At 55.2% G+C, this 25376-nt stretch overlaps 3 protein-coding genes across 6 annotated transcripts; all 3 read left to right on the top strand.

Annotated features, from left to right (window-relative positions):
• The first annotated feature begins 1555 nt into the window (after nucleotides 1–1555).
• Nucleotides 1556–3453, top strand: APOA5 (apolipoprotein A5). Of its 2 annotated transcripts, none has more exons than XM_069787897.1 (4): nucleotides 1556–1577; nucleotides 1844–1919; nucleotides 2065–2176; nucleotides 2427–3453. In XM_069787897.1, the coding sequence occupies exons 2-4, from the start codon at nucleotides 1871–1873 to the stop codon at nucleotides 3322–3324; spliced, it is 1059 nt and encodes a 352-aa protein (XP_069643998.1). In that variant the 5' UTR covers nucleotides 1556–1577; nucleotides 1844–1870; the 3' UTR covers nucleotides 3325–3453. The 2 variants fall into 2 exon arrangements, with proteins under 2 accessions (XP_069643998.1, XP_069643997.1); XM_069787896.1 differs by lacking the exon at nucleotides 1556–1577 and adding an exon at nucleotides 1579–1683.
• A 105-nt stretch (nucleotides 3454–3558) lies between these two features.
• On the top strand, nucleotides 3559–8123 carry ZPR1 (ZPR1 zinc finger). Its single transcript, XM_069787895.1, has 14 exons — nucleotides 3559–3735; nucleotides 4089–4250; nucleotides 4593–4683; nucleotides 4859–4929; nucleotides 5123–5209; nucleotides 5289–5411; nucleotides 5555–5608; nucleotides 5720–5786; nucleotides 6057–6127; nucleotides 6642–6731; nucleotides 6830–6940; nucleotides 7059–7145; nucleotides 7415–7480; nucleotides 7803–8123. The coding sequence occupies exons 1-14, from the start codon at nucleotides 3607–3609 to the stop codon at nucleotides 7935–7937; spliced, it is 1344 nt and encodes a 447-aa protein (XP_069643996.1). The 5' UTR covers nucleotides 3559–3606; the 3' UTR covers nucleotides 7938–8123.
• A 125-nt stretch (nucleotides 8124–8248) lies between these two features.
• BUD13 (BUD13 homolog) lies at nucleotides 8249–16117 on the top strand. Of its 3 annotated transcripts, none has more exons than XM_069787893.1 (11): nucleotides 8249–8382; nucleotides 8690–8783; nucleotides 9365–9449; nucleotides 9624–9681; nucleotides 10577–11409; nucleotides 11863–12170; nucleotides 12533–12641; nucleotides 13137–13275; nucleotides 13608–13792; nucleotides 14142–14223; nucleotides 14592–16117. In XM_069787893.1, exons 1-11 carry the CDS (start codon nucleotides 8255–8257, stop codon nucleotides 14683–14685), a joined length of 2115 nt encoding a protein of 704 aa, XP_069643994.1. In that variant the 5' UTR covers nucleotides 8249–8254; the 3' UTR covers nucleotides 14686–16117. The 3 variants fall into 3 exon arrangements, with proteins under 3 accessions (XP_069643994.1, XP_069643993.1, XP_069643995.1); XM_069787892.1 differs by having other exon boundaries at nucleotides 10421–11409; XM_069787894.1 differs by lacking the exon at nucleotides 8249–8382 and having other exon boundaries at nucleotides 8773–8799; nucleotides 10421–11409.
• The last annotated feature ends 9259 nt before the right edge of the window (nucleotides 16118–25376 follow it).

Here is a 25376-nt window from a genome sequence, read left to right as displayed (position 1 = left end):
GCATACGGCCGAGCATCCCCACTGCAGTGGAACTGGCTGCTGCCACGGGGGATGGGTCTCTGCGGACTGCGCAGGGTGGGTGATGGACACCTTGCTCCACCATCCCACAGCCCCACGGAGGCTGCGGCCAGACACAGTGGGGGTCGGACAGGTAGGGAGCGGGCCCTTGTCCCCAGGAGCTTCCCAGCTCAGGGAGAAGAAAAGGGGACTGGAGCTATGGCCACAGCAAGGGCCCTGAGCTGCTCCACTGGGGGGGTGCCCTGTGAGGACCTCTCCCACGGCCAGAGGGATTTCCCACGTGGGCTGCAGTGGCCGCGGGATGGGAGTGCAGCTGGGGCTGCTCAGGGCGACCCCGCGTGTCCGCACGGGCGAGGGACCGGAGTGGACTTTGGTACCAGAGGAGCGTTGGCTCGGAGTTTCACCCCAGCGGTGCGCCGGACTTTGCCCTCCACGTCCAGGTGCCCACATCCCAGCCCCACTGGGGACACATTAGTCCCAGTGGGTCCCTGTTTGCTGGATTGCTTCAGTGCAAACATTGCAGCGCTCTCCTGATTTAAAAGCCTGGTGTCAGCAGCCGGCACCCCTCACGGGGACGAGACCCAAGCCGAAAATGTTTTTTTTCTTTCCTGGGGGAAAGGCAATTTGTAAAGGAACCACTCCAAAACGTGGCGGGTTTGGTATGCCAGCGGGAAGTGGGGCTGTGCAGCTGGCAGTTTGCAAGCAGGCAGACCATGCAGAAGGTGTGTTCTCTTGCCCTGGCTGCAGACACGGCCACTGCGCTCGCTTCACCCTTCCCTGGCACAGCCAGAGCCGGGCTCATCCTCCCGCGCCCATGCTGGCCCCATCCCGGGGGTCCTGGCTCCCTTTCCCCCCCGTTTGGGCTGCAAGCCCCTGCGACAGGAACTGCCAGCTGGCGAGCTGCAGCCCACATCCCTGTCCCTGTCCTGCTGCTCTGCACCACCTCGCCACCCCGGCAGCTCCCAGCCACCGTTTGCTCCACGATGCAAAGGTTGGCTGCGACGGCAGGGTCAGCCTCGACCCCAGAAACCTGCAGAGCAAGCAGCGAGGGCTCCCTTATCACTGGGAAAACAAGGGCTGAGCCAGCGGGCCGGTGCCAGGCCAGCGTTCGAGCAGCTACAGGCTTGAGATCTCTGCCTGGGAGATGCTCGGGGCAGGGCAGGGCCACACAGTCTCACAGCCCCGAGGGGGTTAAGGCTGCCTGCGGCCGCAGCGAGATCAGGCCAGCCTGGGTGGTGGGATGGGAGCAGTGTGGGGCAGGCGAAGGGGCAGCCAGCAGTCAGATGACCGGCCCCCCACGTCACCTCTCAGGAACGTCCGCAGACCTCCACGTTGTGTTTACAGGGAGTGAGGTCCAAAAAGCCTACCCCTGCAGATGCGCCTTATCGCCCACGCACCTCTGCCTCCCGCCAGGCGTATATAAAGGGAGCCACGCACCTCTGCCTCCCGCCAGGCGTATATAAAGGGAGCCACGCACCTCTGCCTCCCGCCAGGCGTATATAAAGGGAGCCACGGGCCCAGTCCCAGCAGGAGGGACGCGGGAAGTGATCCGGAGCCAGGTGAGGGGTGGGGAGCAGCCTCGCCGAGCCAGCACCAGCAGGGACATCTCGTGCCTGGTTTAGCTTTGCCCAGCCGGAGGAGCCAGGTGTCATTTCTGACAGCCAGGTGCATGCCAGTTGTGTGGTGGGGGACCCCAGGAGCAAGGTCCTTGTGGAAAGCAGCCGGGGGGGGATGAAGTGCAGGGACCACTGACCTATGAGCGCTCTGAGAGGAGACCTGCACTGTGGCGTGAGCTAACGCACTCCTCTTCTCTCTCTCCCCGCAGGACAGTGGCACGCCGGCCTGGCAGACCATGCCTCTGAAGGCAGTGCTTCTCCTCGCCTTCCTGACCACCTTACCAGGTGGGTGCCGAGCAGAGGAGCTCACGTGGGGCTGGCTGACGGTGGCAGGATGGGGCAGAGCTGGGACGCGGGCTGGGCGGGAGGGCAGAGCTGGGGGTGGGCAGTGCCCTGGCCACCCCACTAACCACTGCCCTCCTGCCTGCAGTGTCACCAGCAGAGCTGGCTCGGAGTGGCTTCTGGGAGTACCTCAGCCAGCTGACAAGTGACAAGGACAGCCCAGAGCACAGCCAGAGCAGCAAGCTGGGCAGCGACATCACGTGAGTACACTGCTCTGGGGGCTTGCCTTACAGTGCCCGTCCTGGGCAACCGCCTGTGGTCCCTCTGCAAGCTCCCCCCAGGCCCCAGCAGCACACATTGGACCCCATTCCTCTTTCCCCGGGGACAGAAAAGCTCATGGGCACGGTCCTCGTGGCTGTCAACAGCTTTTATTATGGGTGCATTAGGGCATAGTGGAGGTGCTGTGTTATGTCAGGGGTGCTCGGTAACTACACCTGCTGTCTCGTGCAGAAACCTGAAGGAAAGCGTTCAGGATGGGGTCAGCTACATGGGCAACTTCCTGGAGAAGCTGGCGCCGCTAAACAGGGGCCTCCAGCCCCGGCTCTACCATGACTCGGACAGCCTGCGGAAAGTCATCAGGAAAGAGCTGGAGAGCCTGAGGGTGAAACTGTCACCATACGTGGACGATGTCCATCAGACGGTCGGCAAGCACCTGGAAGACCTCCGCTACCGGCTGCAGCCATTCACGGAGGAGCTCCTGGACCAGGTGGCCCTGAAAGCCCGGGAGCTCCGGCGGCACCTGACACCCAGCCGGGAGGCAGCGGCACAGCTCCTGGAGGGCGTGGATGAGGTCCAGAGGTTCATGGCTCATTATGCCGACAAGATTGCCTTCCACACCGACCAAGTGAAGGACATCTTCCGCCCCTACGCGGACAGGCTGGTGACCGAGATCCACCGCAATGTGGAGGAGCTGCACAGAAATGTCGTCCCTCACAGCCAGGCCAGCCCAGAGCAGCTCAACCAGTACATCCAGGAGCTCTCTGCCAAGCTGACCCAGAACGCGAGGGACCTCCACCAGAAGATCCAGAGGAACCTGGAGCAGCTCAAGGCGAAGCTGAGCCTCCGCTCCGGCAGCCTCCAGCAGCCGCCAGCCCCGGGGGAGCTGGCCCGGGAGGTGCAGTGGCGGGTGGAGGAGTTCCGCAGGGACACCCATCTCCAGATCCAGGACTTCACCCGCGCCCTGGACCAGGAGACGGAGGAGATGAGGCGGAAGCTCTCCTCCCGGCCCCCCTACTCGGGGGATCCCCAGGAGGGGCCGCCCCCCGTGGAGGACCTGCATGCCCGCCTCGATGCCCTGTGGAGAGACCTGGCCCGTAGCCTGGCCGAGAAGGGCGGCGAGGCCCGCTGATGGGGGCTGATGGGGCCTGACGGGGCCTGACGGGGCCTGACGGGGCCGGGCGTGGCCGGGCGTGGCCAGGCGTGGCGGGGTGGGGCCGGGTGGGTCAAGCTGAACCGCAATAAAAGACGCCGCCATCGCCGACCTGGCCGGGTTTCGCTGTCGCCCCCTCACGTGACCGCGCCCCCTCACGTGACCGCGCCCCCTCACGTGACCGCGCCCCCTCACGTGACCGCGCCCCCTCACGTGACCGCGCAGCGCGCAGGCGCGGTGGGGACCGGCGGCAACGGCAACATGTCGGCGCTGGGGGCTGTGGAGGTGGATGCGGCGGCGGGGGGGGCCCTGTTCCGGCCTCTCAGCGCCGAGGACGGCGAGCAGCGGCCGGCTGAGATAGAGTCCCTGTGCATGAACTGCTTCCGCAACGTGAGGGGCGGAGGGTGGGGGGCGGGCCGGGCCCTGCCCGGCCCGGCCCCGCCTGGCCCTGGGGCCTGCGGGGCGAGTGAGGGGAAGGAGCGGGCCGGGGGCCATGGCGGGGGTGGGGGGGGCGGTGGTGCGAGCTGGGGGGCAGGAGGCAGGCGGGGGGTGGGGGGTAGGAGGGGGTAGGCAGGGCCTGCTGGCAGGTGAGAGGAGGTTGGGTGTTTTGGGGCGGGGGGGGGGGGCCGTGCAGGGCTCAGGGACGGGGACCCGGCTGGGGGGGTTCTTGGCAGGAACACGGGGCTGGGGGGGAAACAGCGCCCTGAGGACTCGGGTTCCCACGAGGCCCCTCGCTGCCACAGGGAGTGACGCGGCTCCTGCTCACCAGGATCCCCTTCTTCAAAGAGATCATCGTCAGCTCCTTCGCTTGTGACAGCTGCTCCTGGTCCAACACGGAGATCCAGTCTGCCGGCAGGATCCAGGAGCAAGGTGTGCGCTACACCCTGAGTGTCACCTCCCGTCAGGTGAGCGGGGGGACCCCCTCGTCTGTCCCCGGCAGTGGGGCTGGGCCTACCCCTGCACCGGGGCGGCGGGGAGCTGCCTTGCATCTTTGGCCCCTCACAAGCTGGTCTTGCTTGAGCAATAAAGTGTTTTCTGTGCCATTTGAGAAACAGCATTTTTTGTTTGGAAGCTACCGTTTAAAGCCCCAAATGCGCGCATTCCTGGTGCGCCCCTGCGCCAGTGGAGAAGCTGCTAAAGCTGACCTGGAGCTAACGCCGCCACTTTGGCAGGCGTGGTCCTGTAGCTTGCGGGAGCTTCCGGCCCTGTTGGGGATCCTAATGCCACTCCCTGACTGTCACCTGCAGGACATGAACAGGGAGGTGGTGAAGACCGACTGTGCCACGGCTCGAATTCCAGAGCTGGACTTTGAGATCCCTGCCTTCACCCAGAAGGGAGGTGGGTATGCAGTCTGCACCCCTCCGCCTGCCGGCGGGTGTGCAGCAGGCGCTGGTTAGGGACCTGGCCTCCTGGCCATTGGGTCAAATGAGCTTGATGGGGCGTGTGTGCGAAGGCTGCTGCTGGGGATCTGTGGGGTGGGTAGCACCACTGTGAGCTTTTGTTCTCTTTCAAGTCCTTACCACCGTTGAGGGGATAATTGACAGAGCTGTCGCAGGCCTGGAGCAGGACCAGCCTGTCCGCAGGGTAAGGTGCCGCAAAAGGGGAAGCGCCTCAGGAACGCCTGCTTGGCAAATACTTGTTTTGTTCGTCCCCTGCCTCTGGGCGTTGCACGCTGTTGATAAGAGCCTTAGGGGCTCTCTGGTTTGCACTGTTATCAGTGTTGTCTTCAGCTCCGGGCTGCCCCTGGCATCCGTCTCCACCGTGTTCTCTTTGGCAGGCAACGGACGAAGAGGTGGCGAGTAAAATAGATGAGTTCATTGGTAAACTAAAGCAGCTGAAAGAAGTACATTCCTCCTTCACCTTTGTGAGTATGCGCAAGAGTGCAGCCCCTTTTGGCATGGGGGAAGTGCGGGGTGGCTTTCTAAGGCCTTGTTCTCCTGTAGGTCGTAGACGATCCTTCAGGGAACAGCTTTGTGGAGAACCCCCATGCACCGCAGAAGGATGACGCTCTTGTGGTCACTCATTATAGGAGGACTCCCCAGCAGGCTGCCATGCTGGGACTGGAGGTAATGGGGAGCTGCCACTGCTGCCAGCGGGCCTGTGCACACTCTCGGCCTGGGGGAGCAGTGCTGGTCAGCCCCCTTGCTCTCTGGGAGACCCTGAATTAAGGAACAGAAGTTAATGCTGCTTCTGGTGTCCTCTTGTGCAGGGAGAGGAGGTGGATGAGAAGGCAGCCAATTCTGCAGAGGATCTGAGGAATGAGGTGGGTCACTTTGCAGCGTGGTGGTGGCTGTGCCTGGGTGACTGGCACCCAGGGCAGGCTTTCTGGGCTGACCGGGACTTTCTGAGTCTCCTTTCCATTCCTGTGACCCAGGTATTGCAGTTCAACACCAACTGCCCAGAGTGCAATGCTCCAGCTAACACAAATATGAAGTTAGTGCGTATCCTTTGAGCGTGGGCACAGGCTGGTGCCCTCTGCAGGGGTGAGAGCTGCTCTGTGTGCTGACCAGGATCTCTTCCTGCTGCACCCACCAGGCATGCAGAAATCATTTCTCCTAGAGCCTGTCAGGGTGCAAATTTGTCTGGGTGCTGCTCACAGCTTGCCAGCGAGCTCCCGCAATATGTTGGGGAAGGCTGAGGCTGTGAGGTGGGTGCAGGCTGCTGCTTTGAGGCTTTCCTTTCACTGACTTTTCCTTGACTGTCTGCTCCAGAAATCCCACACTTCAAGGAGGTGATTATCATGGCCACAAACTGCGACTCCTGTGGGCACAGGACAAATGAGGTGAGCTGGAAAAGTACTGACCCTTTTGCAGGGCAGGGAGGGGGGCAGGGGTGGGCAGCGGGGAGGGGGAGCGGTGTTCTGTGCTTTTGTGGGTAGGTGTTTCTCAGAGTCCCTGGCTGCCACTTCATGATGCAGCTGTTTGGGAAGCCAGGCTGGGAGTGATGCTGGATTTATGGGCAGCATCATGAGGCATGTAGTGCTGGGTGTGGTAGAGCTCCCTTGGTTGCTTCTGGGTGGGGGCCAGACCCTATGTGAGCTGTGTGGAGGCTGGCTCGTGCAGCAAGATCAGCCTGGGTCTGACTTGCCTTCCCAAACAAGTGAAGTGGGAGAATTTAGTCTTGTAGAGCTTCATTTGGTGCAAGTAAGCTGACTCCACACCTGCCCAAGTCCCCTGGGTTAAGGCACTGCCCCTGGGTTTGGCATGGCCTTGGAGCTGCCAGGGTAAACCCTCTTAAAGCATTGTGGTGTGACTTAAATACAAAAGGCCGTGAAGCTGACTGCTGGGTGTTCCTAGGTGAAGTCTGGCGGGGCAATTGAACCGCAAGGTACCAGGATTACCCTTCGGATTACAGACCCTTCCGACATGACGAGGGATGTCCTAAAGGTACGGTGCCTTTGGATACCTGCCCTGTCTTCCTGCGGTGGGTGCGTGTGGGCCTGGCTGTCCCTCTCCGGGGACTCAGGGGGTGCTCGCTCTTGCAGTCGGAGACATGCAGTGTGGAGATCCCAGAGCTGGAGTTCGAGCTGGGGATGGGAGCGCTGGGGGGGAAATTCACCACGTTGGAAGGGCTGCTGAAGGACATCGGAGAGCTGGTGAGTGGTCCTGCGCTGCGGCCTGGTGGAGCTCAGCCCCCTCTGCGTGAATATTTGGCCTGGCTGAGGGGCTGGGTGTCTCACAGCTGGCTGAGTGAGGGGCAGTCTGCTCTTCCAGGTTGAGAGAAACCCCTTCACCCTGGGGGACAGCTCTGCGCCCAGCAAAACGGAAAAGCTGCAAGAGTTCCTGGGGAAACTGCGTGAGGTGAGTGCGCTCTTCATCTTCAGTGCTCCGCAATGTGGTTTTTGCCACTGTCGCTGCAGCAACGGTGTATGTTTAACTGAACTCCTCGGCGAGTGTTGCCTTACCGTTTCTAGCTGTTCCACGCTTGCCTCGCTTCTTTCCGCAAGCCATGGCTGTTTTTTAAACAAGGAGAACATTTGAACTGTCTAAAGCGTGCTGCGAATGTCTTTGTGCCAGAAGTGCTGAAGGATCAGAAAGAGCCTTCATGCCTGGCTGTGCTCTTTTTGCAGATTGTAGAGGGGAAGGCAAAGGCTCACTTCATCATGGATGACCCTGCAGGCAACAGCTATCTTCAGGTACGGTGTTGTGCACTCGAAAGATGAACGCCTTGAAGTCTGGGCGCTTTAGGTGGATTTTCTTTATTTCCCTGGTGTGTGTTGGTGGGCAGGGTTCCCTTCGGGGCTCTGGGAGGGAGGGAGACGGGAGCAGTGTCTGCTCCCTGGGGTGAGGGGCTGGGCCGAGTCATGGTCTCCGTGGGGTGATGGACAAGTCTTGCCCTCGGCTGGGGGGTGAATCTTGTCCCAAGCCCCTTGCCATCGCTGGGGTGTTGCTGAAGAGTGCCGGTGACTGAGACTTGGAGAGGAGGGGTGCGAAGGAGGCCTCTGTTTCACCCCGCAGAACGTCTATGCCCCAGAAGAGGACCCGGAGCTGAAAGTGGAGCGCTACGAGCGTACGTTTGAGCAGAACGAAGACCTGGGCTTGAACGACATGAAGACGGAGGGCTACGAGGCGGAGGGAGCCCCGGGCCGGTAGCTGGGTGCAGCCGGACCCCTTCAGCCTTTTTCCCCCAACGGCTCCGGCAACGACCAGGACTTGTTCGGGGCTGGAGTCCCCTGTCGCTTTCCCCGGAGGCCTACTGCTGATGTGTGGGCTGGGAGAGGGGTCGCGTTGGGGTGCCCTGGGGGCTGCGATCCCCAAATAAAAGGTGTTCTGGAGGCACGGTGTGAGGCTGCTGCTGCTGCTGGCTCCGCCCCCGGCCCGCCCCCCGACCGGCTCGGTTCCGCCCCCGTCGCCCGCCGCCACCGCCGCGTGTCCCTGTGCGCGCGCCGTCCCTTCCGGCTGGCGGTAAGATGGCGGCGCCGGGGCTTTCCAAGGCCGAGTACCTGCGGCGCTACTTGAGCGGCCCGGCCGCCGCAGAAGCCGCCCAGCCCCGCCGCCGCCGCAAGAAGAAGCCGCCGGGCGGCGCCGGCAGAGGCGGGTGAGTTGCGAGGAAAAAGGGGAGGCCGCGGTCTGCGCCAGCCGCGGCCTTCGGCGGCAGGCCCGGCCGGGCCAGCCCCGGCCCGGCCCTCCCCGCCGCCCGTCTGTGCTGGCCTCGGGCGGGGAGCTCCTCGCGGCCCCGAGCCCCTTATCCTCGTCCCGTAGGGCCGGGACTCTGCCAGGCCCCCCGCCCCCGGCCAGAAATCCCCCCCCCCATTCCCGACCCCAGCTGCGGGCCGGCTGGCAGCAGTCGGGCGGTCCCTTCCTTGGCGGTGGCCTGACGGCAGGGCCCCTCTCCCCGCACCCAGGATGCGGATCGTGGACGACGATGTCAGCTGGAATAGCATCGCCGCTGTCCAGGAGAAGGAGGAGGAGGAGGAGGACGAAGGGGATATGCCCGTGGTGAGCGGGGAATTAGGTCAAATACGGTTTTGCAAACTAAATCCTTTCTCCTTGCGGTCCACCTCGTGTGTCTCTTTGGGAAGTACTTGCCAAGCCCTTTCTCACTGCCTCCTCTTTGGGTAGGTTCTTCAGTAGGGAGGGGTGAGTTTTCCCCGGTCTAGGCCCAAGGGGGTTGAATTAGCTCCCTGCAGCTAAAAGTAGCCTCTTTACGTGTTTGCATTTTTGCAAGTGCCAAAGCCACATGGTAGGCCCAGTGCAGTGGTTCTCATGGCTTTCAAGCAGCTGCTGGAGGCAAGGCAGAAAGTACCCGTGCGATTGTCGGAGCCTGCTGACTGCCGCAGTGTGGCTTGTGGCACGGGCTGGAAATCTTGGCAGCGAAGAGATGAACAGTGAAGGCGGTGGCTCTAGAAAGTTGTTCTGAGATCTGCCTGTAGGAAAGCAGCTAAGTGATGGTCACATATCAGCTGCTGATTAGTGCAATTACGCTTAATCATTTGTATTGGAGGGTAGAAATCCCCCCTTCCCCCCCTTCCCCCCTTTCTTTTTTTGCCATGTTGTTTACTCTGGTGTTTTATCTTCAGGTCGCAGAATTTATTGATGAGCGTCCAGATGAAGTGAAGCTCATGGAGCAATTCCGAACAAATACGAAATGGAAACTTTTAGGCGGTGAGACCAGACCTTCCCACCTTCTCTCCCTGAATTTTTTAACTGATCTAAATAGTGATTCTGCAAGTTAAAAAGATTACTAGCTTAAAAAAAAAAAAATCCTTGAAATGCTGAAGAGATCATGAACTGTGGAGAACCCTAACGATGGTGACTTTCTGATTGTCTTTTCTTTAGACCAGAATGAAGACTCACAAAGTTCAGATATTTCATTACCTGCCAAATCTACCACGAGGTATGGGGCTCCAACTAGAAACTCTTCTGTCGGCTAACTCTTGTTTTCTGCTATCACCCATCTTGTGCTGCAGTTTAAGTTCTTTGCTGTGAAATGCGAGAAGCGGCATATGCGGGGATTCCTTTTCCACTGTTGAATAACTTCTGCTGGGGGCAGAACTGGCAGACAGCATGCTGTCTAGGTTTCTGCACAGTATGTGGAACAGCTGTCCTGCAATCCTTTGACAGTGTCAGAGAAATCTGGGTGATGACTTGCTATAGATCTGGAATGTGGTGAGGATGATGGTGTTACAACATGCCTCTCTTCTGAAAGCATCTGTGGGGTGTTCCATGGTTGCACAGTGTCCAGGCTCTCTGAGAGGGCATGCTGGGGTGTTTCCTTGTGAGAAGATGATTATACAAGGGCACAAAATGGGTTTCGTAGCCTGAGTGTCGCAAGGGTCCCTAGACGCTTTAAAAGAGACTTGAGTCTTTAAAGAGACTTTAAAATTACAGCTTTCCTGTGATCCAGGTTGCCTTTGAGGGTTTCTGGGATCTCCTTTGTGAAGTCTGCAGCTCAGTGATGCAGGTCACTACATGGAGGTGCAGAACCAAGTATGAATTTGCATTCAGAAAGCAGTTTTCATCCTCAATCTCTACTGCTAGCTTTACAGGTCCTACTTGTTTTTTGTTTCCAGTCTGGAGACAGCAAAAGAAAACAAAAATCTAACTCTCATTTTTCCCTTCTCCTTTCCTCCCAGGCGACAGCGCCATGACTCCCCGGACAAATCGCCTCCAGGGAAACAGCGCCATGACTCCCCAGATCTGTCCCCTCCCAGGCGAGAGAGAAATGATTCCACCAACCTCTTGCCTCCCAGGCGACAGCGCCATGAGTCCCCAGACCTCTCGCCACCAAGAAGGAAGCGCCACGACTCCCCAGACCTGTCACCTTCCAGGCGACAGCGTCATGACTCTCTGGACCTCTCACCCCCAAGAAGGAAGCACAATGGCTCCCCGGACCAGTCTCCCCCAAGACAGAAGCGTCACGACTCCCCGGACCTGTCACCTCCCAGGCGACAGCGTCACGACTCCCCGGACCTGTCACCTCCCAGGCGACAGCGTCACGACTCCCCGGACCTGTCACCTCCCAGGCGACAGCGTCACGACTCCCCGGACCTGTCACCTCCCAGGCGACAGCGTCACGACTCCCCGGACCTGTCACCTCCCAGGCGACAGCGTCACGACTCCCCGGACCTGTCACCTCCCAGGCGACAGCGTCACGACTCCCCGGACCTGTCACCTCCCAGGCGACAGCGTCACGACTCCCCGGACCTGTCACCTCCCAGGCGACAGCGTCACGACTCCCCGGACCTGTCACCTCCCAGGCGACAGCGTCACGACTCCCCGGACCTGTCACCTCCCAGGCGACAGCGTCACGACTCCCCGGACCTGTCACCTCCCAGGCGACAGCGTCACGACTCCCCGGACCTTTCTCCAAAGAGAGTCAGTTCAGCGATGGGGAAAAAGGGCTGCAAAATCACAGACAAGTCACAGTCAGTAGGAGTCCAAGGAGGGCGATCTCAGCTCAGGCATGGTGTCTCTGACAAGTCCTCATCACGTCAGAAGCGTCAAGCTACTCCAGATCTATCCCCTTCACGGAAGAAGAGGTACGATTCTGACCCAGATTTGTCACCGCCTCGGAGGAAAAGGACTGGGTCACCTAGTCTGAAAAAGCAGAGCCGAACAAAACGTGAGTGTGCTAAGAGTTTGTTCTGTCTGTTCTGTGCTTTGCTGGCTGCCCCCTCTGTCATCCTGTTTGCATGCTCCTGAGCGGTGAGTGGTGTGGAGTTAGTAGTCTGCGAGCATGGAAGGGTAGCGGACAGGTTCTCATTTCTGTTGGTACAGCTAGTTCTTGTAATCCAATTTTTACATCAGCTGGACTAGAATTAACTTAGGAGTTAGCTGGCTAAGGCTTAAATATGTCTGAAAGGAAAACCGAGGTTAAACCCTGTCTCTGGGCAGTACGCGTTCAGAAGGAAAATTCACAGACTCTTGTCATATCCTTGTCTTTCCTTACAGTTTGTCGTCTCTTAGGTCTTGATTTTTCTAGAAGATGACCTTATGCACCACCATGTTTAGTCCTTTCATGGGACTAATTCTGTCTAAATCTGTGATTTTTAGTTAGAATATGTCTTTACTGCAGGTGCTTCTCCAGCTACAAAAAAGCTTAGGCAGGTGCCCTCGCCTCAGAGGTGCCCAAGGCATGACTCTGAGTCTCCATCTCCATGGAGGGCTACCCGGAACGCCTCCGATGCAGACCACAGGCTAGGCTGTGTACGCAGTGATTCCCCTAAGCATGGTCCTCTCAAACAGAATCAGAGCAAATCTTCAGACTCTGATTTATCTCCTCCACGACGGACTCTGCCAGCCAGCGAGGATCAGCGCAGTTCGAGGAGTCCCCCTGATCTCTCACCTCGTCACCACCGTGATGCTAAGGGATCTCCCAAGAAGGTAAGCGGTTTATCTTTCCATTTAAGTTGTACATTACTCCCTGTTGATAGAAAACTGTAAAAATGCAATGATTTACAAATTGTGGAGCAGAAGTTTCATATACCTCACGTACGCAGCTGTGCCAGGCCCTCTGCATGCAATAAGAGGCATGAAGTAGGTGTGAGAGGAGCTCTGCCTCAGTCAGTCCTCTCTGTTTCTGGAGGTCTGGGGAAGTTGTTCTCGAGGGTGCCAGTAAAGTGGCTTTGTAACATGACTGTTTCTGCTGACGCGTCTCTCTTGATTTTGGGTCTTCCCCTCGTTATGCCTCTGGATTGCTGGACAGCTCTTGGCTAGCAGTAACGTGGTTTTTGTCTGATTGATAGGCAAACGTGATGTTATCTGGGGTCAAAGCTGGCTTGGTGTCAGCTGATGTGCTGCGGAGGGAACAACAGGAGCTCAGGAGGCATGAGAGAAATAACAAGCACTTGGAAGGTAGGGGTGTAAAAACACTGCATGAGCATCAGCTCACTTTCTGTTTCTCTGTGTTCAGCTGTCTGCTGATGCTGTATCAGGCCCTGGTGTTAGGGTGCTGAGGGAGAGCATCCCTGTGGAGCAGCATCTAGACATGCTGATGGATTCCTTGCGTAGGGTCGCTGAGCCTCTGAAAGAAGAGATTTATAAATGGTGATTTCAAAGCAATGCCAGTGTTACCATAGGGAAAGCGAGTGTCGTCTTTTCTGTCTGCCCCATCTGCAAGTCTGAAGGAGCAGTCTGATACTCAAAGAGCTCACGCACGAGGGTGGCTGTGTGGGGCAGCAGCTAAAAGCAAGAGCTGTGATCCTGCCTGACTTTGGATGATAAGCTCTTTCAGAGGCTAGAACAAGTAAAAGGAAAAAAGCATTGAAATGAGTTACAGTTAGTCATTGAATTGTCTGGAGGCAGCAGAACATTCCCAAATGCGTGACTTGAGGCATCTGTCCCCTCCAGAGGAATCCCGACACTCCGAGACTGTCTTCCGAGACAAGTCAGGCCGCAAGAGGGACCTCGTGCAGGAGCGGCTGGAGCAGAGGCAGAAAGCTGAAGCAAAGTCCGAGAGAGATGAGCAATACGCCAAATGGGGAAAGGGGTAAGGTTCTCTAGAGCTCCCTAGCATGGTCTTTGGGCCTCATGCTACAGCTTAGGACTCACCACTCCCTGCTTTTTAGCCCACCTTTGATACCGCTTCCAGTGGTGGTGTTGGTGGCATGTCACTTTGTTCTGAGTTTGAGCCTGGGACCAGGACAGCACATGTCCCACATGTCTTGGATTCCCCCTCCGTTATTCCCTTTGTTGCTGGATGTGCGTCAGGAATGCTTGCGCATGCAGTGGAAGTTCAGGACTGTGATCGGTCCTGCAAATTGTGCAAGTCGCAGTAAATGATTGCATGGGTTTGGAGTGAAACTTTGTGGGTTTTTTCAGGCTAGCGCAGGGGAGGCAACAGCAGCAGAACGTGGAAGATGCTATAAAAGAGATGCAGAAGCCATTGGCTCGTTATATTGATGACCAGGATCTGGATCGAATGCTGCGGGAACAAGAGAGAGAAGGAGACCCCATGGCTGACTTCATCAAAAAAAGGAAGGCCAAAGAGAACAAAGAAAAGAAAGGTTTGGATGTTCAGTTACACTGGTGTATGGTTTAGGGTTCTAGCAGCGTAGGAATGGAGGTGCTATTAAAGCCTAAGAACTGCCAGAGCAGCTTAGTCCTAAAGGGCTCCTTGTCTGGAGTTCATGTAGTAGCAGTATTTGCTATTACTGACTTGTTACTAGCAACGGTGACTATTGTTTGTTAGCTTAGAGAGCAGTATCCAGCAACTTAAATGTCAGCAGACTCCAGTTTGATTAAGTCTCTCTTTGGAAGTTTCCTCTGCGAGCTGTAGTTGGCTGTTAAGCAGCCTGTGCACTATGCCTGTATAGAGCAAGGAGTAAATGGCCGTATCGCTCTTTCTCTTTCTAGAAAAACCTAGGTACAACGGACCAGCACCTCCACTCAACAGATTTAATATATGGCCTGGGCATCGCTGGGATGGTGTGGACAGGTACATGTTCCTGATACAATGCTATGTTTGAATAACAGTAAAAATGCATGAGCTTTTGCTTCAAAGAGTTCACAGTGTAAAGATTTCCAGTTATCAGATGAATGGGATTGTTAGCATTAGTAAGGTTGAAAGTGTTAAGTTACCAGTGGGTGATGAATATGTGCTTGTTTGGGACAGAAGGAAGCAAGGCTGGTGCTGTCAGCAAGGGTGTGAATAGCTGCAGATGCTAGCTGTTGCTAACCACAGATTGAGGCAGAAACTGAGCCAAAGCAAAAGTAGTGGAAAACTCGTAATGTCTCTAAAAAGTTTCATTGCTTCAGAAAAGCTTCTGCGCAGCAGCCCATGGTCTTCTCGGTATTGCTCTGTAGGTCCAATGGATTCGAGCAGCAGCGCTTTGCCAGGATTGCCAACAAGAAGGCAGTTCAGGAGCTCGCGTACAAGTGGAGTGTTGAGGACATGTAGGCAAGATGAAGAACCGTGCAAAGCAGTGCTCCAGAGGTTCAGCTACTACTGCCAGAGCTGAGCGGAATGGCTCACTCTGCCTGGGCCAAGCCCTATCCTTGGCGTTCAGCATCCCAGCAGACCATCCTCTGAAAGGCAAGGCTGAATTTAGAGGAGAGCTGCCAAAAGAGGATTTTTCCAGCAGCCAGAGAGGATGAGCGCAGAGAACTGCAGCAGTGTTATTTGGAGCAGGGCAGTGGCTGAGTGTGGCGGACAGGTGCGGTGGCCACTGCCTGCCAGACTACCTCAGCTCTCTGGCGCTCTCCCATAAGGTGCTGCAGACATTGGTTTCTGGTCCCTTTATTTGTCTTCTAACAAATCGTAGAAATGATATGCTTAATTGTTTTTATGCCAAATGCTTTTTCCTCTGAGGGCAGTTCATAAGTCTTCAGCTGTCCTAAATCTCAGGTTTTTCTTCATGGTGAAAGTATACTGAACGCTTGGTCCCTGGAGTTAACCTCATCCAGTAGGTCAGTCTGTTCCAGAACTCTGTTGCAGTTTCAGTTGTGCTCGAGTTGTGCCAGGGAGCAACTATACCCTAAAACTACTTAGTACTGTGAGCTGGTTCGCCTCTGGGCTGATGTCAGATCTGCCCCACGTCCTTCCCAGTGCACCCAAAAGGCTTCTGTTAAGTTAATGTAGTTATCAGGCCCTCTAGAGTTCACGGAGTCACCGACTTGCAGTGAAGTCAGTAAAGCTCAGCTTCTCCTAGCCCTGTCTGAGTAGGAAGCTGCTTGCTGTGTAGCCCTCTGGCTCTCTCCTACGAGAGGTTCAGAGACGAACCCGCAATGCTGCATTTGGCAGCAAAATCTTCAGGAGCCCCTGAAACTCTTTAGGGGTCAATTTCTTATGGAAATAAACATATGGAGGGTGTTTAAATGCTTCCTCTGACTGTTATTTCAGCCCCCTCCCCCTCGCCAGACTTCACACCAGACAGTGGTGCTGATAGCTTGGCGCTTCCCTCGTGCTGCTGCCTGGGGGCTAGCTTCAGCGTGAAGCGTAACCCCTCTCTTGTGGTCCGATTTGTCGGGCTTGGAGGCGGAGGCCAGGCAGAGAGCTTCCTTAATCCCTGCTTGTGAGAAAGCACTTCTGGAAATAAATACAGTTGTTCCTGTCTATGTCCCAGGGAGTGTGTCTTAAATGCAGCCAGCAGTTTCCATGGAGATGCCTTGTCTTCAGTAGTGGTCAGGGGGCCAGACATCAGAACTGCTCTGTGCAGTGATTCTCAAGCACTAGGAGGGCTGTGGGCGCGAAGCGCAGGGACAAAGTCTCCTCTGGAGTGGGAGGGTCTCGGGACTTCCCTCCCTGTTTTTTTTATTCACTGTGTTGGGTTTCTAGCAGTCCTGTAATCTGTGTGTACACTTGTAAATAACAGCTTTCTTTTTTCACTTGATTTTGTGTGGTGGTGTTTTGTCCAAGGCAGGGAAAAGGAGGGTAAATAATTGTCACTGCCGGTGAAAGAACTGAATATAATGTCTGCTGCAGCCACCACTGTCTGTGGCTACCTCTGCCAAACAAATTGTGCTTTGCTAATGTCTTTATCAAAGTCTGCTGGGAACTATCCAGGCTGAAAGTGGGAACTTACTGGACCCTAGCTGCGCTGACAGTCCCACCTGTATTTAGGGGTAGTTGGTTAAGCTTCACCGCATCCTTTGGGGACAGATACCCTCCCATTGCTGCTTGCAAGTGCATAAACCGTGGACTGCTGCTCACAGACAGTGACTGAGGCCAGGAGAGGAGTAGAGAACGAGGCACCGCTTGTAGATCTTGTGGGAGAGAGCTGTGTTTTTTTTACTGTAACAGCCAAATTGAGGAAAACCATCCTTGAGCAGGGCTCATTTCTTTTGTGGGCACAAAGGCAGTGTCAGGAAGGCTTTGCTTGCATGGGCCCTGTTGCAGCGGGTTGGGCAGGAAGATGGTTTGGGAGTGCGAGGCAATTGTGTAAGGCAGCAGTGAGAGTTCAGAGCTGCTTGCTGCAGCATACTGAAAACCTGCTCTTCAGTCCTGCGTATTTTCCAGTTGTACTTTCCCCTTCTATCACTAAGGTCCTATTTTTTTTTCTTTTTTCCTGTAACTTGAGGCAGCTGCAGCCTTTTAAGAGTGGAGTTACATTTGATGGATGCTCATTTTTGCTCTTGCTTATCTGAGTGCTTCTGGAGTCATAAAAAGACGACTGTGGAATTACTGAATTCACCTTAGTATGAAGGATTGCTGCCCTGGTTAGATGCTTGTGCCTTCCTGCCCACCCTGCTTGGGTGAGAGTGTGCTTCCCTTATAGAGCAACAGAAGATGGCAGCTGGCTAGCTCATGTGACAGTTGGGACTATAAGCTGCTACTTAGGAAGGCAAAGCCATTTTAATGCTGGTACTAATACAGAATTATTTTAGTACCTGAAAACAGCATAAACTTCTGGTCTTGCAACTTACTTTGAAGGCTGCAGTTTTAAGATTTTAGGTAGAGGTACTACCATAGGGACCTCATATCAGTGCTCATTACAATGCTGAATTTATACGATGCATCTATTACTTGTTTGTTACCAGATATTTTTTTCTTAAGGTATGTATATCTGTGCACAGTAAGAGTATGGGAGAGCTTAGATGATGCAGTTTTAACATGCATCTTTCTATATTGTTGCCTTGGTGCAAATCAGCAAATATTAGGATGGCTGATCTAGATGTAATTGGACTAATAAAATGTGGGATCTAAAATGGCACTTAAGCTTCAGAGGGCACAGGAGAGCTGCCTCTTTCCCTCTGCTGATGGATCAAGCCTATCTGCCAAGACCCTGGGAGCAGCATTAGCCTGAGAAGGACCTGCAGATGTATTGGTGCCTTGCCGAGAGCCTGCTGATGCCACCATGCTCGAGGTGCTGCCACTGCAGCTCCCTGCAGAACTCTGGCTGTGGCTGCTGGAGAAACCAGGGTCTCGCTGGGGTTGGTACGTGCTGTGGGGGGTGCAGGCTCCCAAGCATGGCTTGCAAACCAAGCTGTTTGAGGGAGCACAAGCACTTGATGAGTGGTTAAGTGCCAGCTGCCTGTGAGCCAGAGAGCCTGGTCCTGCCCTGGAGCAGGCAGTCTGGCAGTGGTGGCAGCTCGGTTTGGAGGAAGAGAGGACAGTAGGAAGTGGCTCTAAGGGAACATTAAGATGGGACAGTACAGAAGTGTGAATGCTTTTCCCCTGTAGCTCTCAGAGCAGCCAGCATGCACCATTTGTAAATACAGAGCAGCTCTGCTTGTGTCTCTTGTGAAAGAGGCTGGGACCTGGCTTGTAGGGTGTTCACTTCAAGTGCGGCTCCTTGGCTACTGTTCTGCAAAGCACATCCGAGTTTGGCGGTGAGAGGTGTGAAGCTGCCTGCAACTTGCTGAAGGCTCGCACATCAGGGGAGAGAGCAAGAGGGTGGTGAGGATGGGTGCTGTTGTTACCTGATCAGAAAGTAATTCCCAAAACACACGAATTATGTTTAGAGAGGAGACATTGCTTTATTCTGCACAGGGTGCAAGGTGGAAGATTGCCACAAATCAGGCACACCTCCTGAGGTTTTCAGTTGATACTTATACACTGCAGTTAAAACACCACACATATCTAATACATATGTTCCACCTAACTATTGCATATTCATTATGTTGAGCAAGCATGACCTGTTGTTCTCTTGAGCAGTCATCCTAGAGTCTTCTATGCCTGCGCCGGGGGTCTCTGATGAGGGTCTCTGATGATCTTCGGGGATCTTGGGTGGTCGTTTTGGGGAAGAATACCCCTACTCCTTTTGTTTCTCTTGCCAACCCCTTGTTGCGGAAGGAGGATGTATGTCCTTAATTAACAAGTCTGTGACTCTGAAATGTCCGTTATCTGGTGCCTTGACTATTATCCAAACACTCCTTAAGCATCCTCTACTGTAAGCAGAATCTTATCTACTTTAAGCTTTACCTTGAGTACACATAATCTAAACAGTCCTTGAATAGCAAGCCTACCACACTTCTCATGTTTTAGGTTTGTTTTTTTTTTTACTTTAAGCTATCACCACCTCCTTATTTGTTAATCATCCTTCTGAAGGCTTGAGGCAAAGCTGTCTCCCTTTGCCTGGCCTCGGTAGCCATACAGGTGTCTGGAGGCCGTGTGGTGCCTGGGGAACAGAGGGGTGCCCCCACTCTGCCCAGGCCTGGGGATGCATGGCAGGGGTGCTCCGGGGGTGCCTGGCGCAGGGCGTCTGAGGGCTGCGCTCTGTCCCCCCTGGGCACAGACAAGGTCAGAGTATAGCCTGGGGTCTGAGCAAGCACCTGTCCCTCGCACCCTCCCCAGTCCTGTCCCCGTGCACGTGTGCTGGCTGGGGAGCAGGCAGGTGGGTTTGTCCCAGTACCCTTGGTCTGCATCCCCCATCACTGCGGCTCTCCTCTCTCAGACGTGGCTGTGTCTGAGCGGTTCTGGCAGCAGAGCAATTGGAAAGTGCTGCGGGATCCTCTGGGATGAGAGGAGCAAGGGAGATAAAGCGAGTGACACCGGGAAGTGGATCTCTTTATTAGTGTTTCTGGAAGGGCAGCAGCCCCGGTCTTGGCATCCAGCGGCAGCTTTGATTAGCTTTACCCCCCCCCCAAAAAAAAGAATATGAAAATCTTAATTTAATTTAAAATACTGTCATTCACAGTCATGGCAAACACTGAGCAGAGTAATTATTATGCAAATTAGGCAGATAGAAAAATGATTAATAATTGCACAAATTAAAAATTATTGTAAACATCCTGTGACTAGTGATAAGTCCGGGAGGAGTGCATACGCAGGAGGCAGCGTTGCTCAGTCAGCTCCTGCATCCTGATTTTCTCATTAGTAGGATTTAATTAGCAAACGATGTGAAGGAGACGAGCGGTGTTTGGGGGGAGGCTGAGGGTCGGCGTGGGCCGGTGCCTGGTTTCGGACCATGGGAGAGAGATGCCACCTGCGTGCTGCGGCTGCTGGCACCAAGCTTGAACTTTGAGTCAGGCTCCTGACTTTAAACTGCGTTACTTTGTAGAAAAGCTGGTTTTGGAGCCAGTTTCCTCCTTTTTGGAGAAACCATGCTGCTGGGGCGGCCACAAGCCAGGGATGCTGTGGGGCTGCCACGTGGTCCTGCCGCTGTCTGCCTGTCCCTCCTGGTGCCTGTCACCCCTGACCAGCCCCCCAGATGGGCACTTGCTAACGAGTGGCGGAGCTTGCTCCCTCGAACAATTAATGAGCTTATTTGTCTGGCATTTTGCTGCTAATTGCACAACATTATTTTTTCCCCCTGTTCGACTGTTTTACTTTTATACTTTTGACAGTGAGCACGATAATAATAATAATAGGCTTACACTGGCTAATAGGCTTACGTTGTGCATTATTCGTGTCAAGGACAAGCAATTAAGCTTGGCCTCACACATAATAATTAGATTTTTGTTGATGAGCTCATTGGTAATGTGTTTAGTTATGAATTAAGAGCTTAATTCCTGGTGTGTGACACTGTCTGCCGCCCAGGACCCCTGCCTACTGCTGGGAGGCTTTGCCCATGGTGGTGGGTGCTGGTGGGGCTGGCCAGGGAGACGACCCTCGGAGGGGGATGGCGAATGGCTGTCCTGCGGCTGTCCTGCTAACCACTGTCCTGGTGGGGATGAACGCAGCTTCTCCCAGCTACCTGGCTCTCGGCTGTTGTTTTTTTTTTTTAATAGCTCTAGCAAAGTGGGTTCTGGCAAGTGACATGTTATTGTACCAGTTTCCTGCTGAGCTCTCCTATTATTTTTTAATTAAAAAGAGCCCGAGATTTGTCACTTTAATTTTTCTCTAACTGGCAGCGGCTCCAAGTCGTGGGTGCTTGGCAGAACCCGATGGCTGCGTAAATTGTCCGGGGCTTTCAGCGGGGAGCGTGGGGGGGATGGTGCTCTGGCGGGTTCCCCCGGGGTGCTGGCACTCCTGTTTTGGTTTGGGGGAAAAGCGCTTTCCCCGGTGCCTCTGTCCCGCAGCGGGGCCGGGAACGAAAATCCTCGAGACTGACAGGTTAGTGATTGTATATGCATATGTGCACTTTCCCTAATTATGGAATAATTAGGGACATGCAGAGATAAAAATTACTAATAATATTTACTCTAGACTCTATTTTTTTAAATAACCCCTCTCTCTCTCTCTTGCTCATTCTCCGAGTCTGGGTGGAAATAACTTTGCAGATCCCAGTTAATGAATATTTGTAAATGCAAGAACATTCGGCGCCGGAATATCCAGAGGGCATCCTCTCTCTGCCTTGTAATTTTTTTCACAAGATATTTAATATTTATGGTTCCACAGCCTCGTGAATAAAGAGCCACCCGCAAACCCCCAGGAGCTCAGGGGCTGGGGATATTTATGGCGCTTCCTCTTTTCCTTTTCAATTACAAAGACACCTCACATAATTAAGTGCTAATAACCTTGTTAATCTAAAATTGATACTCTTTCTCCTGGCCATCTCTTAATAGAATTAAAACCAGATTAATAATCAAAGGTAGGAGACATTGTATGCAATTAAGGAAGAGGGGGCTGCACTCTGGCCCATCCCCGGGGAAGATCCAGGAGCTGGTGCGGGGCTGGGACAGCCACCCTGGCCACCAGCAGCACCAGGGCTGGCGCGGGCAATGCCAGGGTCGGGGCTCCCTAGCCGCGCTGGTGGGGAGATGTGTTTCCCCTCTGCTCTTTACACAGCTTAAATTTTTAAGACAAACAGCCGTGTAACACCATCTCCTAATGAAACTGTTTTATGTTAATTAATTATGTATCAAGGCTCATTTTCATGCGCAGCCCAGCTCCACTTCCCCTCCGCTGAGCCTTTGATCTGTCAAAGGCTAAACGGGAGATAAATAATCAAATTAAAAAGCAGCCTGTATGGAAATAAACACGCTTTAGATGTGTTATCTCATGGTTAGAGCAAGGGACCGAGTAATTGGGCTCACGGTTTGGGCGCTGCTCCACTGTGCACATGGGGCATGGGAAGTTTCCTGTGCCTCAGTTTCCCTGCAGTCCCCCAAGCCCTGCTGCTACCCTCTGGAGACAGCGTCGTGTCCCTGTGCACAGAGAGGGGTTGCGGGGGCGGCCCCTGCCTCCTGAAGAATGGCCGCTCGTCCTCTCCAAGAGAAGGAGGCTGCAGAGGACTTTATCAGCACAATACTGATGAAAAATTAAGTCTGCAGTATTTCTTTCTTCCAGGCAATGAAAGATCCCCTGGCAGCTCTGGGCCACCACCCATCCATGCCAGGGATAGTTGGGATGTCAGCAGTGGACATGGTTTTGGGATAATTTAACACAATCTCTAACAATTTGTTACACCTAAGCGGGGGCAGATGTGCATCCATATTAATTTTGGAGAAACTTCAGAAGTTACAACTTCAGCCAAGACTGCCCAATGCCACAGCCCTCCAGCCTGGGCTCCTGTTCAAGCGGAGGAAGCAAGGACAGCGACGAGGACTTGTCCTCCATGGCCACCCGCAGCCCGGTCCCCTCGGCAGCAGGGCCGGGGCTTTGGGGCCGAGGATTGCAGGACTGGGAGGAGCAAGGCTGACCTTCAAGTGTTGCCTGGGGGGAGCGAGAGCTGCTCCAGCCCCTGCCAAGGTCTGCTTTACCACCTCCCCGCTGTGTGTGTGCTTGTGTGCGTGTCTGCACGCTTCAGGCCCCTGCCTTGTCTCCCAGGCTGTTATCTCGGGGTGGTGTGAAGCCCACAGCCCCATCCCCAGCAGCCTTCGCTGCTCTGGGAGATGCCGGCAGCGGGGGTAGAGAGCAGCGTGTGGCCAGGACCCTCTGCCTGCTTGGGGACCAGGCTGGTGCAGTGCTGTAAATCAGGTGTTGCTCTAACAGTAAACACCCTACAGCAGAAATTACAGATTATAATTGTGGAGTGCTTTATAGCCGTAATAAAATTGTAGTGTTCTAGCCTGCATGTAATTACAGGCTAATAGATTTCTTCTTAAAGGGCTTAATGCAGAGAGGGGCTCTGGTTGCTGAGCACTGTGGGCACCCCAGGGCTGTGCCCACCCACTGCTTCTGTGGTGCTAGTGCTTCGGGTGGTGGGTGCAGGGGCTCCCACCCCGCTGCAGTCCCTGCCACGGCCCCAGGGGACCACTTTCTGATGAGGATGTCGACTGGGGGCTGCGGAGAGCCCCAGGGAGTGGGTGCTGGCAGAAGGGACTCCCACTGCAGGGGGGGATTAGAGGCTCTTGGCTGCTTCTCACGCTGCAACCTTCCTCGTCCTGCTCAGCATAAATAGAGCAGAGCTCTTCGCCCCTGGCCGTGCTCCTTGGGTGCCTGTTGAGATGTCAGGGAGCATTATGCCTGGAGGTTATTCAGTTCACAGATTAGGAGGGACTTTATTATATGGCATCGGCTCCCCTTTGGGGCGTTTTGCTGGGTGGTGGTGGTTGTTGTTTTCTCTCCAGGTGCGCTGCAGCCCCGGCTCTGCTGCGAGCAGAGCCGGGCTAGCACTGTGCAGAGTGAGCAAGTGTGCTGTGCTGGGATGTTGGCCAAATCCAGCCTTGCTCAAGTGCTATGCCACGAGGGCTCCCGTCCAGAGAAGAGCCCCATCCCAGGCAGCGGGCAGAGGACAAAGGGACACTGCAGCCCTTTCTCAGCTAGTGCTGCTCCAGCGCTGCAGGTGAGCAGCAGTGACCTTCACCAGTGCCACGGTTAGGCAGCAAGGAAGAGGGAGCTAGCCGCGAGCGTGGAAGCGGCGTTGAGTGGCTCCAGCCTGGGCTCCCGCAGCACCCCAGGTCCTGCCTCTCACTAGGACAGTGCCGTTTGCCTGGGCTGACGTGCTGGGGTGCCTTCGCAAAGCCAGCCCCGGTGATGGTGCCCGGCGGGACTGGCCAGGGCTCTCGGCGAGGCCATGGCACTGAAGCCAGCCAGCCCTGGGCAACGTGACTTCCTCTGCTAACACCCTGCAAAGCCGCGGGTTCCGGCCCCACTTCACCATCTCGCCCCGCTGCCGGGAGGCGAAACTGAGCACGGAGCGATCAAAGGGAGCAAGCAGAGAGTGTCGTCCCCTCCAGTCTTGCCCCGGGCCCTGCCTTTGGACTTCTGAAGGCTTTGCTCCAGCAGTGTCAGTTCTCATTAATCCACGTATCAAAGCCAGAGCTGCCAAACATCCTGGAGAGATCACGCCGGCTTCCTAGATGGTGTCACAGGCAGGGGAGGTGGAGGGGGAGCTGTGCAGGGAGGCTCAGAGCTGGGCTGCTTGGGGCAGAGCGTCTGCCGCCAGCAGCAGCGTGGTCCCCTGGGGCGGGCGGGAGCGGGGCTCTGGCCCTTCGGCTCTTGCACACGAAGCCCTGAGAGAGGTGGCCAGCAGAGCTGTGAAGGGAGGGTGCGAGATGTCTCCCGGACAAGGGAATGCCCTTCTGCAGTGCGACCTCCCATGCACCGCCTACGTGCAAGCGAGAAAAACAGATTTTGCAAGAAAACACAAAAAAAAGAAGAGAAGGTGTTCCTGCGTGCTGGAGAGTTTGACTTGCCCCGCTGCAGTCCTCTCCGCTCTGCTGTCACTGCGAGACTGGGTTTCCCTGCTCTGCTCCACCGTGGCTCAGCATCCCTCCAGTGAGCTAATCAGGTCAATGCATTTTTAACACGGCATAGGAAATCTTTATATTTTTTGTCAGACTCATTCTTCTCCCCGGTCTCTCTGTAGGGGGCTGAATTATTTAATGCTGAATATCAAGCAGAGATGTTTTCCCTTTGCCGGGCTGCTGACTGTGCACTTTAGGGCTGGAAAGATTGGCAGATGGCTGCTCTCTGAGGTGGGTGGAGGGGGAACCCATCACACGGAGCAAATTACCCACTTAGAGGCAGATTTACGGAAGAACTCGAGTCCCACTTTCAGGCATCTCAATAAACGGGCCAGATTTGTCTAGGGGTGAGCACCCAGCACCTCCACCGAGCTGCCGCCAGGACCACCGAGCACTCGCAAACCTTGCAGTTCCCTGTCTCTGTGTGCACTGAGCCTGTCTGCTGAAGTTTGGGTGTTTGTTTCTGTCCTGGGAAAGGGCTGGAAGAGCACGGCGGGAGAGATCCGGCGAGCCAGCAGCCTCACCCCAGCATCTCCCTGGTTTGTGCCTCTGGGGGAGTGATCCCGCGGGTCTGCCGGGGCCAGCGGTGCCCGTGGCGGTGGGCAGGGGTGGCCCATAATTGGGTGACGGCGAAAATATGTCGGCGGGGTGCAGGTCGCGTGTGGCGATTATCACATGCCAGGTGAATAAACACAAAGGGCTGGTTTGTGTATCGGGGTTTATCTTTTCCATTAATGGCTTTCTAAATTGGTGGCAGTGGAGCAAAAAAACCCAATCTGAACTCGGAGCATGCATGATTACTATTGTAATAACCTTGGCTAATAAGAATATGATGTGGTGTTAGGCTGGGAAAGAAAACACATTTCTCATTAGCTTTTTGATTAATTACTCCATATAATTTCCTAGGGGGACATGCCTGGGACTGATTGCCTTTGCTTTTGACGCGTGGAAGTGGTTTACCTTAACTTAATAATTTTCTCGGTGACATTTTAATGGCAGTCCTCAATTAATCTCCAGTCGGCCAGAGGCCGCACTGCCTTGGCCGGGGGGAGGGCAGGCCGTCGCGCTCCCCTTGCTCTTCCGGGGGCTTCAGCCCACCCCCATTGCCCACCCTTCTGCGGAGCAGGGGAGGGCAGG

This window comes from Haliaeetus albicilla, chromosome 7, assembly GCF_947461875.1.
Source record: "Haliaeetus albicilla chromosome 7, bHalAlb1.1, whole genome shotgun sequence".
Taxonomy (NCBI): Eukaryota; Metazoa; Chordata; class Aves; order Accipitriformes; family Accipitridae; genus Haliaeetus; species Haliaeetus albicilla.
This window is presented reverse-complemented; position numbering and strand designations above follow the sequence as displayed.